The 26,934-nt window shown below is 42.9% G+C and overlaps 1 protein-coding gene across 2 annotated transcripts in view; it reads left to right on the plus strand.

Annotated features, from left to right (window-relative positions):
* Window positions 1–26,934, plus strand: part of LMO1 (LIM domain only 1) — a 103,056-nt gene that overhangs the window by 66,261 nt on the left and 9,861 nt on the right. For both annotated transcript variants that reach the window (XM_033153204.1, XM_033153214.1), the window contains exons 2-3: window positions 5,885–6,098; window positions 25,748–25,873. In XM_033153204.1, coding sequence (XP_033009095.1) covers window positions 5,885–6,098; window positions 25,748–25,873 — 340 coding nt within the window. The remainder of the gene's footprint in view (window positions 1–5,884; window positions 6,099–25,747; window positions 25,874–26,934) is intronic.

Consider the following 26,934-nt stretch of genomic DNA (forward strand, 5'->3'; position numbering starts at 1 on the left):
ATGAGACCTTTCTCATGCCTGAGTGCTGGTGAAGTCGTGCTTCTGTCAAATGCCTGCACTATTAATATATATTTATTTGTACTCCACATTTTTCCCTGACAGGACTCAAGGCAGCTTACAGATAAAAACAAGAAGAATTGCTAAAAAACCACAATTAAACATCAATAAAATGAAAACTATACACATATATAAATTAATTACAATAAAAACAGTATGGCACCAGCCCTTACATTAAAAGCAGTCAATTTCCAAAAGAGGAACAAGAGGTTCTTCACTTGCTGGTGAAGGACAAGGAGGGAGCAAGTCTAGCTTCTCCAGGGAGGGAGTTCTAGAGTCTGGTAACAGTCACTGAGAAGGCCCTCAATAATACTATACCCAGACTAGGAAAGATCCCCTCTTGCCCTTTGACATAATATGCAGCATTTCAACCTATATGAACTTCAGCAGCAGCTCAACACAACACTGGGCATAGCTGTCAACCTTTTCCCTTTTTTGCAGGAAATTCCCTTATTATAGCAGTGGGGAACAGCAGGGAGGGTTGACAGCTATGCTGACTGGTGGCAACTTGTATTGGGTGCAAGACTGTCATCCCGGCAACTATTTTCTCTTTTCCTTTCTAAACCTAGCTAATGAAACCGAATATTTCCACTAAAGCTTCTGTTTTGAAAATGGATCTCGCTCCCCTGCATGCAATTTGTTGACATTTTGAAATGAGATTTTATTCTAGATTTGGAAGATATTGCCAAAATGCTGATTCACTTGACAGGAGTCGAGAAGCCCTCCCAAAGCTTCTCTCAAACTGGATGAGGAGAGGGTGGGATGATTTGTATAATGAAGCATTTCAGGATGTTGAAATTAGACAGCCTGTTATCGCTCAAAGAGTTGGCTCAAGCGCTTACTGCATTTCCCCCACCCCAAACGGAAAAGGCGTCAAAAATTTAGATTCCGAGGGGGGAACAAATCTCCTTTGGCAAAAGTAACAAAAGGTGAACAAAATTTGGAAGTGAAACCCAAGATCTTCTGTGGGTGAGCCACTTCTCTTTAATACTTTTGAGTAGGGTGCCCAATACAAAAGGGGACAGGGCTAGTGCACCTTTAAAAAGTTGTGTTTGTTTGAAGAGAGATTTTCAGTAGGTATACAGGTGAAACTCGAAAAATTAGAATATTGTGGGAAAGTCCATTTATGTAAGCAATTGTTTTCATTGGCTACTGGAGTTTAATATATGAGATAGACTCATGACATGCAAAGCGAGATATGCCAAGCCTTTGTTTGTTATAATTGTGATGATTATGGCGTGCAGCTGATGAAAGCCCCAAAGTTGAGATTATTAATTTGGGGTTCTCATCAGCTATATGCCATAATCATCACAATTATAACAAATAAAGGCTTGACATATCTGGACACTGGCTGGGGGAGAAGACGTGGCTTCAAAAAAAATTCTGAGTACCTTCTGCTGCCTTCTGAAGGCTGGTAGAGCAGTCCTGTTGGTGACCCTCTGCCCTTGAAATGTCACTGCCGTGCTCTGCAGCCATTGTCTGCTACGCCATGCAAATGGCAGGGGCTGCCCCAGAAAACTTTGGAAGCACCCAACAACGCCATGTCTTCTGTTCAGGGGAGACAAGGAGAGGGAGGCACCGTCGAGATCAGTGTGTGTGTTTGAGAAGTGTAACAGTTGTGAGGGTGCTGCCCTGACCTTTCAAAAGGGGTGGGATAAAAATCTAGTCCCTAAGTAAAAGTCACCACATGCTCCGGAGTCGTCATACTGAGTGCTTTCTCACTCCTTTCCCACAGATTTTGGTGCCACTGGGAGGCAATTGATCACTGCAAGATGTTGCCAAGACAAAATATGAACTGAATTACACCTCCCATTTGGGGTGCACAGCAACCCTGTTTTTGTTTGTTTCCTTTTGTAATGGATGGCTGCACTCTTAGCTTTGGAGAAATGTGGCATATCTCACTCTACCCCTAACAAAAATTCCAATCCCTATACGGGTCTGTACTTAGTGGGTTTTTATTTACTGAGCTGGATTTCAATGTCATATAGTCTGACTCTACAAAGTGGCCCGTGTTAGACATACCTTGGGTTCAACTGTGAGAAGTAAGAAAGCATTTGTTCCTTTACATGGACACTTCTTGGGTCAATAGTTTTGGAGTGTCTTGTGCCAGCCTCGGCATCCCTCAGCTGTCCATGTAGTGGTTCTGGTGGTAACTGATGCAACCAATGAGGGGCAGACAATGTTCTTTGTCCAGTCTCAAGTCCTGTCTCAGCATTTTCCACTTCACTATTGGTCTCATATGGAGGGAGTCTTAGAATTGGAAGACACCCAGTAGGCCGTCTAATTGAAGACCATACTCTGTGGGAAATGGGCTGTTGGTTTTATTAGCCAAACTAAAATTATTGAATATCACAGTAAATGCAGCAATGCAACTGCAAATGGACTCCTGAGTCCTTTCCAAAGCAGATTTAATTGAAAATAATTCCTATTGATTTTAGTGGAACTTTTAAGCTAATTTACTTGGGATCATGCCTAAATATACATGGACAAAGTCATCCATAAGCAGACAATGGCTGTACAGTTAGAAGGTAGACTGATGAACTCAGTTAAGGGAAAGTTGGATTCAGCTCCCCATACAGCCTTGGAGCTGACCGGGTGGTCATGAGGCAATATGTTTCAGTCCAACCTTCAGGTGCATTCATTCCTAAGTCTGTTCTGTCCCATTTGCACATTAATACATACACGTGTAAGCTTTTTAAAAAGAACAATCTGCATCAAAACAAAATAAAAAATAAAAAAATCCTTCCAGTAGCACCTTAGAGACCAACTAAGTTTGTTCTTGGTATGAGCTTTCGTGCTAACTTAGTTGGTCTCTAAGGTGCTACTGGAATGATTTTTTTATTTTTTATTTTGTTTTGACTATGGCAGACCAACACGGCTACCTACCTGTTATCTGCATCAAAGTATATATTTGTGAAGTATTGCCACAAAAGACACATTTCTAAGCTTATTGTTTACTCAAAAGTATGCATATTCAAACATATTTGATCTGAAAATAGGGTCTTCTTATAATTATAATTATTGTTGTTATAAAAGCTTTTCATTTACAAAAGAGAAATACCAATGATAAAACACAACAGCACTCAGTAAAAATAAATAATTGTCAGTAAAATACGATCAAGCAAGAGTGTTACCGGTCAGGTAATGTCTGGGTAGATGCGTTTTTTAGCACCAGAACTACATCCAGGGGAGAGTGAAATCTGAAGGATAACTACACTCTGACCCACACCTTACTCTGGAAGCTGTGGATCAGGTCAGTTCATCGGAAGAATTTGCAAAGGACAAATTCTTCAAACCTCTCTAGATCCTGTTTGCAACTCTGACCTCCTTAGCGGAAGAGTAGGATACACACAGTTGACAAATAAATAATAACAGGGAGCTACCCAGGGGAGATCTTGTGTAATGCCTATGCATGCATCCATATATTTCGAGTCACAGACATATTTTGAGTGGCACTATTGATTGTGTGCCGTCTTTTGAGAACATGGTTGTATTTTTCCTTAGTAATATGAGTTTGGTAGGCTTTTTTAAAAAAAAGTCAAAAGTTGCTGGCATTAACACTGAAAGTGGATTTTTGTGACTCCAGCAGGCTCAGTGAAGAGGGCTCTTTTTAAGTCTCAAGGGTTTTTGAACATTACTTGACCTGTCTCCATAGTACTGAGGCCATTTTTGATAACGAATGGATCAATACCTCCCTGTTTGTCTTGAAGTGTCTTAAGTGCTGTTGTTGTCCGCTTGCAGTTCTGACAAAGCAATTATTACTGTAAGAGTGGCGGTTTTTATGTGTTGAGCATTTGCTACCCTCAGGTCACCCTTGCTTTTAAGGAAAGCATAAAATGTCACTTGCTATAGCGGGATTAACTAGAACCACTATGGTTAAGGGTCTGTTAATAATTCCATAATATATCCTGCTTTGGTCTGAAAACTACTTCCAACTTGGCAAGAGAGTTTTTCCTTTGACTATCCTACTAGCAACCATTTCCTTCTCTCCTCATCTCAGGCCAAATAAGTGTGTTGGGGTTGAGTTTGTTTTTAGTGCAAGGAAACAAGCATTTTTAACAGGGATATTGATGGTTCCTAAATATTCAGGAGTAGGAGCAAAGACATCTGCTACCGGGAGCAAGAGAAGCAATTATCTAAGAAATAAAACACAAACCCTGGAAATCCTCGCACACAGTTGGCTAACTTATTTACTCTGCTATAATTGGAGTATAGTTATATATGGACTCACTGCAACCAGGATTTGACAGTGCTGTTTGCTTTCTTCTTTGTACCTTGTGTGTATGTAATGGGAATAAAAGAGTAGTATTCAGAATGGGTATCATTGTTATTACTATTCTTTCTTAAAATTGTATACCGCCTTTATACCGAAGATCACAGCGTGGTTCACAACATAAAAATACAAAATGAGAACACAAAATACATAAGACAAACCAACCAACAAACCAAAGCCCACTCCCACAAACACATTTAAAATGCCATAGAATATTTAATCAGCCAAAGGCTTGGTTATAGAGAAACGTTTTTGCCTGATACCTAAAGATACATAATGAAGACACCAGGCAGGTCTCCCTGGGGAAAGCATTCCACAAATGGGGAGCCACTGCAGAAAAGGCCCGTTCTTGTAGAATGCCCATGTGGTACCTTTTCTCATGACATGCTGAGAGGTATACCACTTTTATCACTACATTCGGAAGCAGCTTCAGGTATTGACCAAGGTCCAGCAATTGACCTTGATGGTTGAAACTCCAGGGAAGCATCTAGGATTAGCATGCCAGTCAATTGACCAAATATCATCAGCTGGCCAACTGTTAACTTGACTGTGGCCAAACATTGTCAGATGCTTGAAGAATTCACCTCCTGCCTCCTTAGCATAACTGCCTTTCAGCAGCAGCCCTGGGTGAAGCTGTCAAGCTGCCCACTCCCCAGTACTTGTGTTGACTCCAGCTACCTGGACGGGCTGTGCAGCCCCAGCCACCCCACCCTCGTCCAGGTAAGGTACAACAACACCGACATCACCCAGAAAGTGGCTCAGTGGCCCTGCCTCAGCTCATAGGCCACTGTTGCTGCCTTTCAGCTTCTCACTGCAGCTTTTCCTTCTCTGTCCAATGAAGGGAACCAGGCTGGTGTTCACCTCGCACTGATGTTTATCTTGAGAGGCAAGAGATGCAACATCCCAGCAGCTCTTGGTTCCCTGATCAATGCGAGACGCTACTTACTTCTTTTTCCTTGTTCTATATTATTTTGCCAGTTTTTCAAAAAGTTGCAACAAGTTGATCATACCAGTCAACAAAAAATAAAGTCTTGTCGTGTCTGTATAAAGCCTGTCTTCTGAAATGTATTCCCCCCCCTTAATGAAGCTTTTTGATCCAACTCGCTGGAGTAGTTCTGGAAGTTAGGCAGAAGAATCAGTAAAGGTAGCAGAGAGGTTAACCTCAACTAGGTGGGCAACCTGCGGACATCTGGAAGTCCTTGGGCTCCAGGTCCCATCATCCATGACTGTTGGACATGCTGGCTGAGACTGATGAGAGTTGGAGCTCAACAACATTTGGAAATCCGCAAGTTGCCCACCCTTGATGTAAGAAAAATCCATGGTCAAGCCAGTTTGATTATGGGGGCAAATTATGGCCATATCCCAGCAACTAATTGTGCTGCTCTGAGCAAAAAAAAGGGACTCAGATTGTCTGTTCACTTAGTGGACAAGCTGCCTAGAAAACACCAGGAACCTGTCAGCATTCTGTACTGGCAATTTCCGCATAGAGCTAGCAGGAACCTGCTCAGTAACGTTACCTGTAACGTCCTCATGGGTGTGCTTTGTTGTTCATAGGTGTGCCAATGTTATCCGTCCAGCCGAAAGGGAAGCAAAAGGGCTGCGCTGGCTGCAACCGGAAGATTAAGGACCGATACCTTTTGAAGGCCTTGGATAAGTACTGGCATGAAGATTGTCTAAAGTGCGCCTGCTGCGACTGTCGCCTGGGAGAGGTTGGATCAACACTTTACACAAAGGCAAATCTCATTCTCTGCCGCAGAGATTACCTGAGGTAAGTTAGGTTTTATGCCACACCTGCTTATAAGCATCTCACTCGATAAACTGCTTTCTTTTTCTTCCTGCCAGTGGCATTTAAGACGTACCTCTATTGTTTGTTTACTTTATTTCCTTTTGGAAAATCTGTGGCGTACTTGTACAAAGAAGACCAGCCCCCACAAAACAAACCTATGTCAACTTCTCGGGAAGAATAACTTTGGTGGGGTGCTTTTTGTTGGAACCATAGTACAGGAGGAAAGGGTTATACTTGCCCCTCCCCCCAAAAAACCCAAACTGCAATTTAAATAACAAAAGACACATGAAATGCATTCACACCCTAAGTTTCTTACTCAATTAATTTTCTATTCTGATGTACCTTCAAAGGAAATTATGCTTAGATTTTTAGCAATAAAGTAAAATAGAACGCCTGTTGGACCTTATTTGTCTCTTATTTCTTTTGGCAAAAGTTGCTAGGGAAATGAATTGGGATTGCAAACATTCCCTCCTTTGCCCTTCTTTTGCCCCAAATTGCATAAATACTGAGCAACCAAAGGGCAATCCCTCAGTTATTTGAATGCAGAATCCCCCATGATCCTGAGAAACCTTCAGAAGATCTTTTCTCTTGCCCATGGTAAGGAGGAGAATTCCCACGCTCAAAAAAACAATATGATCTCCCCCGTCACTGCTTACTTTTTCCTGCAGTGAGGGGAGTAAACGTAAAAGAAGTGCATAAAAGCTTTACTCATAATTTAGTAACAATTGAGATACAATCAGTTTCCTGTGAAATTCAGTAACAAAAATACTATGGGGTTGATACTCAGATAATAGAAATAATGAGCTACAAAAAATACTTAAATGGGTATGGGGTGCCTGTGGTCCTTCAGATGTTCGATTTCGTGGAACCTCAAACTTCATGGCCTGTGATCTGAAATAATGGGAGCTGTGGTCCAGCAATATACAGGGAACCATGTCTTCCCAATCCCTGTGCTATAGGCAGGGCTTTGCTTTTTCAGCCGTCAGAACTCAACTCCAGCACCTCTCAGAGGGGCACCATTCCCATTCTAAGAATGAGGGAGATGTTTATGGTGAGTTCCAGCTCTTCTTTTTCTAGAAAAATATCACTGGCTGTAGGAAACATTTGTAGTGTTGTGAATTATAGGAAAGGTATGCATGCCTTACGATGGTTTTACCTTACTTCCAGATATGGGCTGGATAATAACTCAGCTCTTGTAAACAGCCCTACCTGACACCGCTTTCCAAATTCCCAAACTGCCATTTTCCACCTCAGCAGCGATCGTGTGAACCAAGCCTCTACAAAGTCTGTGGATAAACTTTTGCTGGAGATGTTTTATATGCATTGAATCATTCTTAGCCCCGTTGTGTGGATTAGGTGGGCTTGAATGGCTCCTTCAGCTTTCTTGCGGGGCTTAATAAATTTGTTAAATATGATGCTGTATCCATGTAGGATAACAGAGGTGTGTTTTTTTTAAAAAAAAGCATATGGCAGAAAAGCTTTCAAATACCATTTGAAAAGTATCCCTGGCACTCTTAGTGCACTGCAACAGGGCATTGGTCCCCGGCACAGAGGCCTGCCGTGCTGTAGCTGAAGAGGCATCATCCTGTGTAGGGCAAGTGGAACGGGACTGTCCCGCTCAGGCCCTCTTGCCATTTCAAATGCATTAGCGCACATACACACGCCATTCCCTTTACTCCTACAAAATGCCAGCATAGCTTTGTACCAGAGTTCTGAGATTTGGGACCTCTCTGTCCTTTCAGGTGGCACGCAAGGGACTGCAGGTGGAATCCGCTATTAGGCAAAAGTGAGGGAAGGTGGCCTGGTTCCAGCTCCAGTTCAAAGGCATAAATGGGTAGCACTCAAGAGTGTGGGCTTCTGTAGATGACTTGCTTATTGAGCATCCGTCCTGATTTGCTTGCACAAAGCTTACGCAGAGGTTAGACCACGTCCAGTCTTTATCAAGCAGTCGTCCTCCTTTGTTTGCACAGTGATTATACATCTTTCTGTTGATTGTTAGTTCTGCTCACACTTTTCAGTGCATTTCCTGTCACTTTCCTAACCATTAAAAAAAATAAGTTTGTTTGTTTCTTAAATAGATTTGTTGCTCCGTGGCGACAGAGTCCTTTAACCCACTTTAATTGAGCAAACTTGCCTTTCCATTATGCACTGGAATCCCTCCTGCAAAATACTGACACTCTGGAGGCGTGACCTCTTGTTAGCTCGTATCTTTTGCGCCATCATCCTGGCCCTCAGTATCAACACTAGGGCTGCAAATGTTCTTGACTCTTTCCAGAGAGAAATCATCACCACAGATTGGGAGGGGAAATGCAGTCTTGGCATATTAAAATTTCCACTCCCCCTCATTTTAAATCGAGCCTCAGAAAGGTCTCAAACCCTTACCTTTGGGTATAATTAGAATCATAGCAATGTATGGAATTAAAATGTCACCTCTTGTTTGTTTGTTTGTTTGCTTGCTTTATTAGACTTCTTACCTTGCCTGTACTATAAGGTCCCAGAACAGGTTACAGCAATAAAATATACATTTATAAAACAGAGCCGTAAAACAAGAAAAACGTAAAAACAGTTCAATACATAAAAGAGTTTAAAACAATGTCACATCTAATAACAATGCAAACATTTGAAAGCAATTCCATATATATATAAACAGTTTAAAAATACTTCCAGTACAGATGCAATCTGGGAAAAGGACTCATCCATCAAAGGCTTGTTGAACACTTCACCCTGAGGAAGGCTACCGTATACTCAGTAGACAAATGTAAACCGTTTCTGGTCCACAAATCAGTCCCTTGGTACCTATACTACACTGGCTCTCATCTTCTGGCATCTTTATCTGTTTTTTGTTTGCTTGTTTGTTTTGTTTTGTTTTAATGTAACATTAGCATCCTGCCTTTCCTCCAAGAAGCTTAAGGAGACATATATGCTTCTCCTCCTCCCCATTTCCTCCCTCGCAACAACCCTGTAGACTGAGGAATGGGGACTTTCCTAAGGTCACCCAGTGAGCTTCATGGTTGGGTAGGGACCTGAACACTGGTTTCCCAGGACCCAGCCATCGCTCCTAACCACTACACCACTCTGGCTCACAATGAAGAAGGCACTGGCGTTTCAGGAAAGTAGAGGACATCAACCGTGAGAGGGACTTGTACCTCCACTTGCCCTGCTTCTTGTGTGAGGCAAGTTCTGCAAGTCTCCTTTTTCCATTGAGATTTTGATCTCAACATGCATACTCCCCCTCCTTCCATTTTGAGTGTCATTATGCATCGCTCTTCTTAGCTATCAAATGGAATTATGGTTAGTTGATTATTAGCTATGGCCCCACAACCCAGCTAAAACTTGTCACAGTTGAGACTCACGGAAATAAATAGGATTTTAGTTCATCACGGCCAAGTCCCATTTCAGTAGTCACAACTAGCTTTTCCTGGATTCCGCCCAATGCCTTTTTGAATGTTATGAATAACTCCTCGCTCTTTCTTGTAGGAGCTATTGTAAATGAACCTCACAGACCCGCTATCTGAACATAGATTTATGCAAACGTCCATTTTATTTGTTCAAATAAATACTTTGGAGAGGCTTCTTGTACTGAAGCATGTAAACAGTCACCGTGAACCATGTCATGGCTGCGGTTCAGGTTGTATGATACGATTTCAGGGAGCCTGATGTTCCTTTGCTGCCAGCCTCAGCCGACCTCAGTTCCATTCACCACAATTGTTTTTTTGTATTTTGGCTCATTGCAATTAAAGGGAAGGCAGGAATAGGAAGGAAAAGCAGGGGGAAACACATCTCTGTATTCTGACAATGCCTCTAAATGGCTGAGTGGCACATTATTGGAACGTCATATGCCTTGTAAAGCTTGTTCCATTCAGGACAGAAATAGAGGCTCCCAAAGAAGATTAGTAGTTGCATTCTCGAGGTTAACATTTAAATTTACATTAGCAGGCAAATATGCCAGTTGAGATGCAGTTTCAGAGCCTTTCCATAAAGCTGCCGTTATATCCAGAAACAAGGAGGCAAGTAAAAAATCTAGAAAGCACAAGGCACACTTTCGTGAACAGTTTGTGATATAGGGAGATCTAATGGTTGTGGCTGCTGGTGCCCGTGCTGCTAATATTCTGCAAACAAAGACAGTGTCTGGTAGGGCAGCTATGGAAGACGCAAATCTGTCAGTTTTGGTTTCCCATTTTCCCAGTCTTAAATTCAGTTCTCCACATTTCCACATTAGATTTATTTATTTATTTATTTATTTATTTATTTATTTATTTATTTATTTATTTATTTATAAAAACCTAATGGAAATTCACCAGCATTTTAAGTTCTTCTAACATCTATATATTCAAATAAATTAGTATTTATTCATTTAACAAGTGTGTGTTTGTGTGTGTATGTGTATGTGTGCATAGCTCCACCTCATACAATATTAGGGCGGTGTACAGCGATATATGTATACAAAAAAAAAAAACAACACCACTAAAACAGTACCAAACAATCATTAAATTCCTGACTAATCAAGAAGGTTTTAAATGACTGCATGGGCCTGGTGGCCTACAAAGGTCTTCAAGAGACGCCCAGGAGTCAAAAGGTAAGGATTGTCTGCCAGATCTGTGCCAGAAGAGTGTTCCATGGCATTGGACTAGCAGCACTCAGTGCCCAAGAACAAGTTGAAGCTAGTCGGGGGTCTGTAACATCAGAGGCAGATCTGAGGGAGCACAGATTTGGGGGCCTATTCAGTTGCATTGGGTGAGAAGCCTCGGAGGTGCTGCCAGTGGAGGGTGCTATATTTTGGCATCGCACAGGGCACCACTGAAATTTGAGACCTCAAGGGTGAAATCTACACATTAAAAAAAAAACCACTGTGAAAATGCTTTTTTTTAAAAAACGTATTGGAAAATATATTGGGCTCACCTTCGCCATCTAGTATCACATTTGTATACAGTATTGCACTTTACAGCACATTTAAAATGTTTTATTTGCAGCTGTATAGCTGAGTCCAAGGTCTGCTACTGGTAACATGGGGGACAACTAACAGCATTCCTCTGGATGATCTCAGGGCTTGGCCACACTTGCCCCGTGCCTAGAAAGCATGGGTCTGAGCGGTTTGCCTTTGCCCCACCACTTTCCCCTGAAAAACCCGCTCTTTAGCGCTAAATCAGAACAAATAGCCGATTGCTATTTGTTCTGATTCACTGCTAAACTATGGGTTTTCCTGGGGAAAGATGGTGGGGCAAATGGAGGCATGGATGAACCCTCAGTGACTGAGCTAGGATATAAGGGCTCAAGTGGTACCCAAGGTAACCTGAGGAAGGCAGTCCTTACTAAAGAAATGATGGGTTGACTTTCTTTCTCTTTGTGATGAGGAGAGCCATCCTAGCCATTAGCTGCATGTCCTGAGAAGATATGTGTTATTGCACAGGAACCATGACTGTAGCTCAACAGCAATACTCTGTGTTTCCTACCCTCAGCCAGTGGCCTCTATTTTAGTCTGCCCTCAGCAAGCGTTCTGTGGACATCCTGTTTCAGTTCCCAAAGTGCTTCATGAGCTCTGTGGGTGAAAAGTGTTTACAGTAGCTGCAGTGTCTCCTTTGATTACTGTCTGTGCAAAGTAAGACCTTGATTCTTGGAAGTGTGCCATTTCTACCTGGAGAAGAGCTGCTCTCGGGAATACCTAGTTTTCATCGGGCCACCATTTTGAGGCAAGGGCGGTGGAACAAAATTAGATGGTCAGACCACAAATCTGCACATAGACCCTGAATGTCGCATTTACGCAGGGACGTCTTAGCGATTGAGGCTACTGGCGCAAGGCGCCACGGCCTGAGGAGGGCGCCTGCGCCCTCCAGCCCCGCCGGCAGCACCACTCTCGCCCACCTCTTCTCGGGCTGCGGACACGGGGAGGCCGTCGGCAAGCCTCCTGTCGGCACTGCAGCCAGGACTCCCTGGACGGCAGCGCCGGACCGCCGCTTCAGCCAAGCAGGTGGAGGCAGAGGTGGAGCACAGCTAGCAGTGTCCACACCCGCCCCTCCGCACCCTCCGGCTGCCCGCTGTGCCTGGCCCTGCCTGGCAGAGTGTGTGGGGCACCGGAGGGATCTTCACGCCAGGGTGCCGGATTTACTTAAGACGGCCCTGCATGTACGTGCCAAACTTGTCAAACTTGAGTGACTCTGTCAAAGTGATGAATACAAGTGACTGCAGCTTCTGTGTTCAGGAAAGGACTTTGGTAAAGCCAAGAAACTTTTCAAGGCAAGTGGTGCTTCTTACCACAAATAGATGTTGTGTTTTGTGGCCGCTGGCAGCAAATACCACTGGACAGGAATAGTGAACTTTTAAATCGAAAGCACCAGTCTTTGGAATTTTGATGGAAACATCATTAATATAACTTCCCCAAAGAAGATGGTGATCAATGTGTTCATACTTTTTAAGGTGTACATCTATGTAAGCGGGTAAAAACAAGAACCGTACATGAAGGGGGGGTTCCATTAGGGCAAAATAGGCACTGCCCCACTAACCTCTGTGCATCTCCAGCTAGCCCCACCACCACCACCACCTGCCCGCCTGCCTGCCTTCTTACTTACAACCAGTTTAAGGGGTAGCACTGGCTGCCAGCTTCATCCTCAGTCTCAGTGTTGCACTGGGCTCATCAGGGAGGAAGGTGGGAACAAAGCTCAAAGTAGTTGACTCTGCTTGCCATTGGCTCTGGCTCCCCCTACTGCTGGCCTCCTGCATTATGCCCTAGCAGTCCCAATGGGTGTCACAGACTGACACACAGCCACTAACGACACACGTGGGTAGGTGAACTTTTTTTTGCAAAATACCTTCCATGATTTGGTGTAGTAAGCGGCAGGGACTAAATGACCCCATCCAGCTTTCTGGGTAGAATTTCAGAGGAAGCAAAAGCAATGTGGTGTAGTGAGTGGGAGACCAGGGCTGAAATCCTTGCTTGGCCCTACTTGCTTCAGCCTAACGCACACCACAGAGTTGTTGTGGGGATTAAATTGGGACGACGACGACCATGTATGCCACCTTGAACCCCTTGAAGAAAAGGTGTGATATAAATGCAATTAATAAATCGTAAGATGAGGTTCATTGTACTGACTATTTTCCCTCCCGCCCCCCAATATCTGGAGGTATCATTGATTAGGTCCCAAGAAATTTGAGTTCCCATAATGAGGCACCCTCAAAACAAGCTATTGGGGAAATCCCACTCTTCTCGCTTCTCAAAGTGTCATCTTTGCCCAGTCCCAAGATGTGGAGTTGGCACCTGGCTGGCTGGCTGGATTCCAGCACCAAAAAAAGAGATAGACACTGTCTTCCCTGCGTGCAGAATTCCCTGCAGTTGTATGAGTTCTCCAGATAAGCAGTCACGCACATGCACACACCACAAATGTGGGCAGGAATTTCACATCACCTTTTTTATTTACCGTATCTCAGGCGAGTTTTCAACTCACTTGGGGGCTAAGCATGCTTCCCTAAACAATGCTATAGCACTTTTCATTCCCTTTTTTGTGATATTATCCTACAAGATGTACTACGAAATGTGGGTTTGCCACATCAGAATGGCAATGCCGGGATAAGGAGCAAGGCGAGGACGCTGCTATAATAATGTGATCTCTATAAAAGGATTTCCCTATTCCTTTCATTTAACCTACATTCGGCTCAAAAGATCTGAGCAGAAATTTACAGCTGCCCATTTCTACTGTGCTCAGATGTAGCAGTCATCCCATTAGAACATACTGGCTTTGGCATAATGGGTCGCATAAAAGTTCTATTGCACTGTCTGCAACTTTGAAGCAAAGACCTTCCCCAAAGTATGATATCTTAGCTGAGGCCGTCTAGTTGAAGTTCCACACTCTAAAGGCAAAAATAGATTGCACTTGGTTTGTTAGTTGACTTTTTTATTATTTCCTAAAGCCTTGTGATTAAGTGAAAAGCTTGCGTGGACTAAATCTTGCAGCCGTTTGATGTTCCAACCTGCCTCTGGCACTTTCAGACTTGCTGTTTTGCTACTGATAATTTTTAAACTCTCCAAAGAGACCTCTGCTCTGTTCATGTGTGTTTGCATAGCATCTGTGAAACTCAAGTTGTGTGTTAATGCTCGTTGCAGCAGTTACACCCCAGGTGTCTCCCCCACTAAATACTAATACTGTGGTCGGCAAGCCAAAACCCTGTGGTTGAAATGAAGCACTCAAATTTGTACAAATTTACTGGATTTCTTTTGTAAAATTGTTAGACGGTTTGTTCAAAAGAAACGGAGTCAGGCTCTAGCAAATTCTGGAGGACATAGAGACTAAAGTGCCCGATAGTAAAATTCTTCCGTCTTCAGTGATGAGAAGCTTTATATTGAGATCACCACTAGTTTGAGTCTACTGCTTTGAAATGTAACGGCTTCTGTCTGAAATTAGTAATTGATTTCTTAAACTCTGGCATGAAGAGAGGAGAACTGATAGCTGAAAGGGCACAGTGGCTAGGGTGAATCTTACATAACGAGAGCCCTGCTATATCAGACCAAAGGGCCATCTAGTTCAGCATCCTCTTCCCCCAATGATCAGCCAGGTGCCAATGGAAAGCTGGCAAGATGAACCTGCATGCAGCCCTGCTAGTTCATCAGTTGCCTCCTCAGCTACCATGGAAATCTTGGACAGCTGAGTGGAGGCTGACTCCTCGCCTTATGTGTCATTGGCATAAGAGCCAACTCCTAGGGGCCAAGGTCCCTTCACCCCCAATAAAATTGAGAGGGCCACCTCCACCCCAAATGATGGGCATTGCCATTCAAATGGTGTGCGGGCACCATGTCTTGTGATTGATTATGTGCGGCAGGGATTGCCTGGGGTCCCTCTCATATTTTATCCAAGTTGGCACTTGTCAGCCTTCAGGGAATCAGCTTCCTCCCACCCACCCACCCCCTTGGCAGTAGGTAAGCAGAACAAAGGAAAAGGAGTCTTCTTACCAGTTAGAAACTTTAATGATCACAGCGAGAGAACAAAGAATCCCTTTCCTGGGAATGGCAGAGTGCTCCCAATTAAGGGTTCAACCCACTTCCTCCCTAGGAACCCACATCCATACTGCATCTTGTAACCTAAGCTCGTAACCTATGTGCTTTCTGTTCTGCCACCTTATCAGCTCTTCTTGTCCTTGGGCTAGGTGGAGGAATGCTTTCCAGAGACAGTGAGTCTGTTCACTCTCTCTCCCAGTTCGTCTTCTCCTAGCTGTTTCCCATCCAGTATTTCCCAGCTTCTGCCTTCTGAACTATGTCCCTACTGCTCCTGGGAAGATTCAGGATCCTGATCAGGAGCAGGCGAGGGGGGAGGCTTCCACCATTCCTCCTCAGTGCAGCCCTCCTCAGCACAGTCCCTACCAGCACCCCTGGTGTCTTCTAGCAATATTGTGACAGGACCCTTTCCCAAGTCACCACTCGAGCTCTTTCCACACCCAACCTCTGATTCCTCCTCCTCTGCTTGCCATCTTTCTTGGTTGGGACCATGGGACCCACAACAGGGTTGTTGTTTTTTTTGTCCTATGTGCCTCACTTTACACTTGCATACATTGAATCACATCTGCTGCTTCAATCTCCATTCACCTATTAGGGATAGAGTATTCCCTTCTGGGTGGCTTGTCTCAAAGGGTGATCATTATTCCAAGCAGACCCCAGGGTTGTAACCATTAGCTCTTTTATAAGATGTATAGTACTATCCAGGTAAGCAAGGCACTGTTAAACAGCATACATGTGGAAGGGTTACAGATCAGTAGCAGAGGACATGTTCTGCTTCCCAAAGATCTCAGGTTCAAGTCCCAGTGCAGTCGTACCTTGGATCCCAAATGCCTTGCGAGTTGAATATTTTGGCTCCCGAACGCTGCAAACCCAGAGGTGAGTGTTTGCGAACGTTCTTTGGAACCCGAATGTCCAGCATGACTTCCATGGCTTCCGATTGGCTGCAGGAGCTTCCAATCGGAAGCTGTGCCTTGGTTTCTGAACATTTTAGAAGTTGAGCAGACTTCCAGAACGGATTCTGTTCTACTTCCAAGGTACCACTGTATCTCTAGGTAGGGGAGGGAAAGACTCCTGTCTGAAACCCCAGAGAGCCACTGGAAGTAAATGTAGGTCAGGGTGTCTAATCAGTAGCCTGCAGATGTTGTTGGAGTCCCAGCCAGCATAGCCAGTGGTGAGGATGATGGGATTTGTAGTCCAACCACAACTGGAAGGCCATAGGTTGGTCATACCTGCTGCAGGCAATCCTGAGCTAGATGGACAAATGATCTCATACGAAACAAGGCAGCTGCCTAGGGTCCTATCCTTGGCCTTTTTTGCCATTTAGCACAACTAAAAAGGTGCAATTTATTTTGTAGAAGGGAAGTAAGTGTTCTTCCTTATAGATCTTTACCATACATATGCCAAAGAGTTAATATGAAAAGGTAGCACCTGTATCTTGTTCCATCTGTGCGTGTGTCTCTTCATCGGAGTGGAAAAGTGTAAAAAGACTCTCAAACTAGGTCACCTTTTATCATACCACAGAAGGAGCTTGTAACAAGACACTCTAAACTTTCTTGATGCTACAATTCATTGGTTGCTGTCCTGTTAATTAAGTACGCAAATATTTATCCAAACAGCCCGAGGAGCACTAGATCCTTTGGATAGGCAGAGCTTCATAAAAGCTGTTGTGGTGTTTCAATGGAGGATGCACAATGAATTCTGATAAACTGGAGCTTGAAAATACCATGGTTCAGCAAATGGGGATTCTGCTGAAAACTAGATTCAGCAGCTGAGTGCATCAATGACAGGCATGTCATCATTACAATAGCAAATTTGTGATATTTTTAAATATGCCTCTGACGAGGAAGATTTTCCAGAAAGTCAAGTACATACAAAAATGTGCCTATTAGGAGAAATTCAGATTAAGATACTGAAGAATTTTCATAAGGAACTTGATGGAGAACAGATTTTTTTTAAGAAAGAAAGAAAAAAACCAGAAAAGTGGCAGATTTGTCAATCCCTGTGAATATTGTTTTCTCTTAAGCAGGCGCATATCGAAGGTCAAATTCTGTCCCATTTCAGAGATGCTGTGTAATGTGATGTGTTGTCTTATGCAGTGATTCCAGTACAATTTCTATTCCTTATCTAGATCCACAATAGTGAAAGAGATGAGATATTATAAAAATCATTTGTACTTTAACAAAGAAATTATGTAAGACTTATTATTACTATTCATACTGAAATCTTTGCATATTGGGGCACTGTCATAAATATCTTTTGATTTTGATGCTGTTGTTGCTCATTTACTGAGACAGTTCGGTTACAGAAACACTTTCTGTGGTTAAATTATTATTATTTATTGTTAGCAGTGTCACATTTTATATTTTGGAATACCAGTATGATTATTGCTCTGTTCATCTCAGGTACATAGAATCATAGAACTGTAGAGCTGAAAGGGACCCCAAGGGCCATCTAGTCCAATCCCCTGCTATGCAGAAATGTCAACTAAAGCATCCAGGACAGATTGCCATCCAACCTCTGCTTAAAAACCTCCATGAAAGGAGAGTCCACCACCTTCTGAGGGAGCCCATCCCACTGCTGAATAGCTCTTACCATCAGGAAGTTCTTTCTGGTGTTTTGTTGGAATATCCTTTCTTATAACTAGAAGCCATTGGTTTGGGTCCTACCCTTCATTGCAGGAGAAAACAAGTTTCCTCAATCTTCCATGTGTCAGCCCTTTAGATATTTGAAGATTGGCTATGCTATTTCCTCTTAGTCTCCTCTTGTCCAGGCTAAACATTCCCAGCGCCCTCATAAGGCTTGGTTTCCAGATCCTTGATCATCATGGTTGCCCTCCTCTGCACAGCTTCTCAACATCCTTCTAAAATTGTGGTGCCCAGAACTGGACACAGTACTCTAGGTATGGTCTGACCAAGGTAGAAAAGAGCAGGACTATTACTTCCCTTGATCAGGACACTGTATTTCTGTTGATGCAGCCTAGAATAGCATTGGGGATATTTTTGCTGCTGCATCACACTGTGGACTCATGTTAAGCTTGTGGTCTACTAAGACCCCTAGATCCTCTTCACATGTACTACCGGCAAGCCAGCTGTCCCTCATTTTATATTTTATATTTGGCCAGGGCAGAGCACAATGGCAGAAGGAAGCAATTTTTGGGAGGCATGCTGTGTGGAGAGCCATAATAAACGTTCCAGTTCTAGTGGAGAAAGCGAGGCAGTGTCAGACATAGTGAGCTTCCTGACAGAAGGCACAGAGGTGGGGCTGAGAGGGGGCCAAAGAAGCCACCCTTTGATATGAGTTTGAAAGCAACACTGTCCTCATTAAGAAAGCAAATTGGAACAAAGAAGCATTAAATCTAATGTGCCTTTCTAAAGAATCAATTACTATTCCTTGGAAGAAGCCAGCCTGCTTGCCATATTTATCATAGGAACTGCTCACTGTGCCATCATTTTGGACAAAGTACCAAACCTTAGGTAAATCTGCACACCCGCCATGGATTTGGGACATAGCTGCAACCCCTGAAACAGGCACAAACTACTGTACAAAGGATTGCTGCTCTAAACAGAGAAGTCTTTAAATAAAAAGCTGCCTTCAACAGTCACACGCCACTAAGCGTGCTTCCTTTTATTCCATTTTCTCCCATCAATTCATTCGTATTCACTGCCAGTCCTCTGTGCCAATTAGCTTTAATTTTTACTATACACAATGACATCAACAGCCAATGGGATTCTAGGCTCGCAGGATTTTAGTGTGCCTATAAACTACAGAAAATTGTCCTTGGCTAAACTCCTGCTTTCAGATTGGCTGACGACAATAGGCATGGTTAAGTTCAGAGTAAGAGCCATTAAGCATAATTACTACCACAGGGTAAAAGTTTAATTGTGTTAAATTTTAAATCTGCATAGCCTAAGCTTATTTACAAGCTGGCTAGGCCCTTCCGTTACATAAGGGAAAATAAATCTGTACTTAAAAATTTGCTGCTTGCCAACTTTTATTTTACAAAAAAAGTTTTTTAAAAGCTGATAAAAGCCTCTCTTGTCTCTGACTCATTCCTTCCTGTTGGGATCACGCTAGCTAAGTATTGAGGATCTTATGATATACTGCACTAATATGTCTGAGCCTTCTATTGATATGAGTGACAAGATTGCGTTTTGTATGAAAGACCGAGGGGGGGGGGCAGTGTCACAGGGACTGAGGATCCTCTCCCTTGTTTTGATACATTTAAGTCATGAGGATTTTTATTGCTGAAAGAAATCCTGACGTCCCTCACTCCTAACCACCTCCAATATCCTGTTGTAGACCCTCTAGGGAAAGGAGCACAACTGGTCATGTTATCAAAAGAAAATGCATTTATTGGTGGGAAACATACCTTGCCTTCAGGGCTATATAAATCATGAGACATGCTCCCCTCCTTCACTTGAGAACACATATGGATGGCTTTTCTGATATTACCAAACTGTGGGTACATGGCAAACATCTGGACACTTTCACCCTTTTTGAAAATGGAGTTGCAAAAAAACCCAAAAAATTTAAGGGGCAGATGAAGTCCTTAAGGGAAGAATGGGACATAAGAAAAGGCTTTTGTTGTTGTTGAGAAGGCCTTCCCCAACTTGGTGTCCTCCAGATGTTTGGCATTACAACTCATAATTTCTAACCATTGGCCATGCTGGCTCAGGCTAACAGGAGATGTAGTCCAAAACATCTGGAAGGCATCAGTTGTGGAAGGCTGGTTCAAATCAAAGTCTTTCTATTCCAACATGCTGTTACCAGCTTTGGCCAGTTGCATGCCCATAGGAAGTTCACAAGGAGTGTGTGGTGAGGATCATTTCTTGTTGCTCTCCCCCCCATCTGCTACTAAAATCATGAACCATTTAGCTGTCAGATGTTACCTTCCAGATGTTGTTGGGACCCCCAACTCCCATCATCCCCAGACAGAATATCCCTATAGTTAGAGATGGTGGGAGTTGTACAACAGCATCTGAAGGCCCAAAGGTTCCCCCAGTCTAAGTCATCCAAGTTGGTGGTCATCACCTCACCTCATCTTGTGGGGGAGAAGAAAGGTAGAAAGGTTTGGATCCTAAGCTAAGTTTACTTAAGGAAGTTCACCCATCTTCTCATCCCCATAAATTATCTGGAACCCCATTCCACATTGTTTAAGAGGGCTCCAGAGAGGCTTTATAGGTGTGGTGGCAGCTGCAATGGGGAGAAAGTCATGGAAACCTTCCCTTCTGTGAATTTATTTAAGGTAAGTTATTTTAGGATGCAAGCCAATGCGTTGAAAAATCCAAAGCTTGTTTTCTGCCCTCAAACTACTGCTTGTACATCATTTTGAAAGTCATGACCAATTGTCTGGGAACATAACCTCTACATGCCAAAGAGCTCGGTCTAGAACACATAGCAGATGTATTCAGTTTCTGTCCCTTAGTTCCTGTTGACAACCCCACTTAGATTACCTAACTGCTCGTTGAACATTCTAGGACATTTTTTAAATGCAAGCAACTTTACCCTCCTGTATCGTTGCCACAAAAGACAATTTGAACTTGGAAGTGCTAGACTAAGTGAGATATATTCATATACCGAAGAGTGGGAAGAAATGAGAACCGAGGCCGAGAACGAGATTAGCACGCAGACTAGCTGGGAGCTATATTTGTTACAGACATTAAAAAGCAACATGATTTCAGCTGGACAGAACATAAGCCTTAAATCTTATGCAAACATTCAAAGCTGTTTAACACTGTCTTACCCCCAAAGCCCCTGGAATGAGGCAGGTGAATCCAGTACCAAATACATTTTTCATGTTCCTTAAGCTGACTGTTTAAATAGTTAAGTGAACATCTGTCCAAACTTCCCATCATTTCCATTTAGAGAAGCCGCTAATTCAAAGGGGGACGAAAAGTGCCTGTTTAACAATGCAGATGGTGCTGTCTGCCCCCCCTTTTTTTGTTTAATCTAGATTGAGCTCCACACAACTGTGATGCTAATGAATAATGGATTTTTTTATATTCGCACATGGAGTGGCATTGCACTCTGAACAAATCTAGGATTAGCTTGCTTCTAATTTCCCCATTTGGATATAGGGCAGTGATTTATTTATTTTACAACGGTAACCAGTGTGGATATTTTAAAGATCAGAGGGGTAGCATTCTGATTTCAAAGATGAAAGCAACTTGTCAACTTGGTCATTTGGAAGAGTAACACAGATTAATAGGAGTTCACCAATAAAATGCTGAGAAAATGCAATTTAAATGAGCTGTATCCATCAGTAATACTTATATTTTATTGGCAAAATTGCCACAAATTTGCTACTGATAAACATATTGTGTGTTACCTCCCAGTATTCATAGAACTACTGTCCCTTTAAAGATAAACAAGTATAGTCTCATTTCAAAGATAAAGGAAGTGGGGATACTTTCTAAGGCACAAACTAAATCAAGATGAGGCAATGTTACATTGATCCTGAACTGATTTAGGCCATTTATATTCATAAAACCTACAGAGAGGTGATGAGTCATTCAGTAGTAGTAGCAGCAATAGAAATAATAATAATTTATATCCCACCTTTCCTCCAAGGAGCTGAAAGTGTTGTGCACGGTCCTCCCTATTGCCTTTTTACCTTACAACAACCCTGTAAGTAGGTTGTGTTTAGATAAATAATGACTGGCCCAAGGTGAGCTTCAAAACTGAGTAAAGGCTACAATCCTTTATACCACACTGTTTGGGGCAAAAATCATAATCATCTGACCCCAGAAAGCACATTGTTGGAACAAATTCATGTGAGATTTGAAGTGTTCAAATATTTGTGGTGTTCCCTTTTCAGTGGGATGACTTTTGAGGGATGTGAAATGCCCCGCATAGTCATTCCCTGGGTTTGTTTCCCTTTCGTTGAAAAATTGGTTTAATGCCTCTTTCTACTTGTTTGCTTAAAGCTGTTCTTCACTATAGCGGCCATTAAGTTAGATAACAGCTTGAGCTAAAACAATGTAAAGTAACAATAGGATAAAATCCATTCAAGATAGTCATTACAACAAACTACAGTGGTACCTCTGGTTACGTACTTAATTCGTTCCGGAGGTCCGTTCTTAACCTGAAACTGTTCTTAACCACCTGAAGCACCACTTTAGCTAATGGGACCTCCTGTTGCCGCTGCGCCGCCAGAGCCCGATTTCTGTTCTTAACCTGAAACGTTATTTCTGGGTTAGCGGAGTATGTAACCTGAAGCGTATGTAACCTGAAGCGTATGTAACCCAAGGTACCACTGTAATGCGAATAAAGATATTTCATATCAATTGACTTAGGCTGGAATCCTAAACACATTTCCTAAGGACTAAATCCAGCTAACATAGATGAATTTCTGAGTAAACATGCAAGAGATTGATCTTCATATCGAACCTTTGGAGATAGTGATGGCTTCACTGCTGGGGCATCAGAAAAGGCTGTCTCTCAAATATTTTAGGTAGGAGTAACCAGTGTAGTGTCCTCCAGATGTTATTTTGTCCCATTCATATGTGTGGGCCCCTTCCCCCAAGAAATACTACTGAAATGGAGGAGGCCTTTTCAAAGAGCAAAGGGTTGTGCCAACCAGCTGCCCCATTTTCGCTTGGTTCTATTTCAAAGTGCAAGTTAGAGGACTGACACTAAAACTCTGGACAAAGAGACTCTGGATCTTCAGAGTCTTGCACAAATACTCTTAACTTTGTTTGAGAAAGAGACAAAAGCTTCAAATACTCTCCCACTTCTCCAAAAACAGGCTGCACAGGAAACTCTGGTTTCATACTGATCTAGGCAATGTTTTTCCTCTGACCTTGTGGTAACTTTTCCCGTCACCTCATGGTGAGACCATATGGAAGTAGGTCATCAGAAGGTTACGATGTATATTTTTACCCCGGCACCCAGTCGCTGATGGAACGTGATTCTCAAGGCTCTGTTGAGGTAGACTACAGCCTGAGCTCAGTTATAATGGAAGCAAAGATGCGTCACGGTTGATGAAAAGCTGAACTCAGATCTGGGTTTAAGTAGCATCCGTGTGACAGCTTTCTTGTGTGTGGCCTTCAACAAATCTCAGCTTCAGCTCCCCATCTGTAAAATGAGAATAGTAATGAACCATCACCAGTCTGTTGTGAGGATGAAAGCAGCGAAGATTGCAAATTTTCTCTTCAGGATTAAAAGCACAAATATTAGCAATAGCACTAGGCCCATATTAATATTTATATATACAAACATTTCTATCTACTCATTTGGCCCTAAAGAGCCTTCCCCCTCAAGGTAGCTTACATCTATAAAAGACGTAAGCATCAGTTACAGTTATTGTTACATTTCAAGCATGAACAAGTTGAAAAAAAAATGCAATTTTAAAACCAACTAAAACATTTGAAAGCATGTAGAACATCTAAAAACGCAATGGTAAATTCTCACAGCTGCTAATTTCAAGGTTGCCATGGCCAGTATCTTTCAGTCATCAAAAGCCAGGGTGAACAAGAACATTTTTCGATTCCTCCTGAAAGTCAGCAATGAAGGAGGAGACAGATGCATCTCACCAGGTTTTGAACACATAAGAGAGATCTTATCACAGACTCATACTGCTATACTAAATCACCACAATGTATATTTTGTAGTTTTTAACCTGAGTATTTTTTTTACTTAAAAGTGTAGCTAGCAATTGATTAGCACCATCGTCATACAAACTTTGAAGTGGAGTCATTTGCAAACTATAGAGGTTTAGCTCTTGTGTGTTGGACAAGGCAACAGAATGCTATCTTCCACACCGCTGTAGTAATTACATAATAAATCATATTGGATCTAGAGTAAGTTAGTTGTACTATTGCCTTTCAAATTAAGCTATTTATTGCCTACATTTATTGTTAAAGATGAACTTCATCTGACCTTGTATGAAATTGCTAAATATTGAATCGGTCCAATGGTCCATCTAGTCCCACATTCTCTACTCTTGACTGGCCATAGCTCCCCAACGTTGCAGGCCCTGCTACTTTTATGGTTCTTTCACCTGAAAATACAGGAGCTTCTGAGTACAAAACATGTGGTCTACAACAGATATAGTGAACTTCCCATGTCTTCTACTTATCAAGAGATTCCCGCCTCTTTTATAAGAGTTCTTGTGATGCATTCTTCATGTGCTGGTGATGCTGCTGTGATCTTCAAGGACTTGTAGGTGGGCCTGGAAGAGCAAACCATACTTCTTGGAGTGTCATGCTCTGAAAGCAGCCAGTATCTGTGGAAGCAGATAACAAAGTTGGCAAAGCATTCGTGTTGACACAAAAGCTATCTCCAAAGACCAGGAGTGGGGGTGGGGTGGAACCAATTGATGTAGAGGAAGAATTACTTTCATTGAGAAATTGAAGAGAAAGGAGTAAAAGGGAAGCAACACTATTTCTTTTTTGCCAAAATTCATTTTCAGGTTGAGATTCCAATTAAGATTCTTAACATTTAAACATGGTTTACGTGGAGTCAACTTGACTCTTCCAGTGGATATGGATGGGCTGAGTAGCTTTTGCGAATGCCCATGTATGTTCAGATCACAACTCCTCCACGTCCTAGAAAATCTTCCAGTGATGTGGTAGATAGTGATCTTGATCCACATGGAAGCAAGTCATGGGATCTGTTCTGTACTGGAAAGATCAACTTGCATTTCCAGTTCAGCACTAAATGACTGAATGTGAAATAATTCAGATGAGTTTTTTGAGCCAAACCAAACTCGCATTGATTGATATCACCCTAAGGTCCCATCAGCATAAGATCCTAGTTCAGTGTTTAGTTCTAGAATGAAAATGCCCCCACCGAACCCCCCCTCCAGTCTGAAAAAATTAAGTATCATGTAGAACAGGGGTCCCCAAACTAAGGCCCGGGGGCCGGATGCGGCCCAATCACTTCGTAAATCTGGCCCACGGACAGTCTGGGAATCAGTGTGTTTTTACATGAGTAGAATGTATCCTTTTATTTAAAATGCATCTCTGGGTTATTTGTGGGGCATAGGAATTCGTTCATATTTTTTTAAAAAAAAATATAGTCCGGCCCACCACATGGTCTGAGGGACGGTGGACTGGCCCACAGCTGAAAAAGGCTGCTGACCCCTGATGTAGAATAAACTTTGCTCTCTCTAACTTCACCCAACTTCTGCCTATAACAAAGGCAAATTGTGGCCCACAGGGAACATGTTTACACCCAGTGCTCCCAAAAAAACATGCCCGGCACATCCACCCCCAAATAGCTAACAAATCAGTAGGAATTGATGAAGGAACAGCAAATTAGGAAGCGGAAGGTCTGAAAGAGGGGCTTGTAAAGATGTTCTGCAAAGATGCTCTTAATTTGCATAAGGGGGGGTGCAATTAGATTGCTTTGACTAAGATGTTGGAAGCCCCAAAATAGTGCTCTGTGTGCAAAATGCATTTCTTCATTAGGCAGTCAATTAGCAGGAGGCTCAGAAGCCAAGCAAAGGAGCCCAGCTTTTTTCTTCTTCTCCCTTTTTTCTTTTCTCCGTGCCATTTCAGCCCACATTCCCACACACTGGCTGGTCAGCGAAATGAGGGACGGCAACTTCTCTTTATTGGTGCAATACAGTATTTGATACTGCTAATTACACTTAATTAGTCCTTCCGCCATTTAATTAAAACGGCTTCTAATGATTGTGCTTCCTTGGCAGGCTCTTTGGGACCACGGGGAATTGTGCTGCCTGCAGTAAGCTGATCCCTGCCTTTGAGATGGTGATGAGGGCCAGAGATAATGTTTACCATTTGGACTGCTTTGCCTGCCAGCTTTGCAACCAGAGGTGAGGACATGAGGCTTTTATATGAACAGAACAGAGAGAAAGAAAGAATGCAAGTTATTCCCCACCCCCCCCCCACCCACCCCTGATCCCAGTGGAACAAGAAAGTCTGGCTCACGGTTTGATATCCATCACCTTCTCCCAGGCCTTCCAATTGCCACTGCTGGGTGAGTCATTTTACCTGCTAATGGAACGATGAAGCCTCCCCCCCCCCCTCATAGGCCAACATGCGGAATTGGTGGTAGGTTGGATTGTGGCAGGAGCAAACAAACAAACAAAAGTGAGTGCTGTGCTGTAGGCTAGCAGGTGGTGTTAAGCGGCACCGAGGCAACTGAATGAGCAGCTTCAAAGCCAAGCTTCTTGTCGGTCTGCTGCACATCCATTGATATGAGGATGGCTGGGCATAAATACTTTTTTTAAATCAAGGTTACTTAAGTTGGGCATCTGACAGGCTCGGAGGCTGGGCTGGGAAGAGTCAAAGGAAATAAAGCTCGTCAAAATAATTCCTCGCAGAGCCCCATCAGCTCGCCGCACAGTCAGGAGGGTCTGTTCAGAGCGCAGCTTTAAGTGGGACGTATAATGTGTGCCTAAAACGCAAGCTGTAATAGGAGAGGCTGTATAATGAAGAGCGCGGCCGCTATTCTGATGTGCTTCGCATCACCATTGTACACATTCTGAAGTGTCTTGCGGCTTTCAATGCACCGTTGTCGACTTGTATGTTGTGCATGGATATCAGGAGCGTATCCACTTAAGGTTTAATTTGCAGAGGGTTAGCTGGGGCCTGGAACTTTTCTCTCAGATAACAACCATATTTCCCAATGACACATAATCATCAAGCCTAGGAATCCTGTCACATTAAAATTCCAAACTCTACACAAGGCCAGCCCGTTCTCGGAACCCTTTTGGGAAAGGTTCAGGTTTCAGTGAGTTTCCAAAGGCACGAAAAGGAGGGAAATCTGTTAGTTATGAAGCAGCTGCAAACAACGCTGCCCTGCCAAATACACCCTCATACAGTACATATTGAGATTTGCCACGCAGATGATCTTTGCACTCAAGGTGGTGTT

This window comes from Lacerta agilis, chromosome 1 (assembly GCF_009819535.1).
Source record: "Lacerta agilis isolate rLacAgi1 chromosome 1, rLacAgi1.pri, whole genome shotgun sequence".
NCBI lineage: Eukaryota > Metazoa > Chordata > Lepidosauria > Squamata > Lacertidae > Lacerta > Lacerta agilis.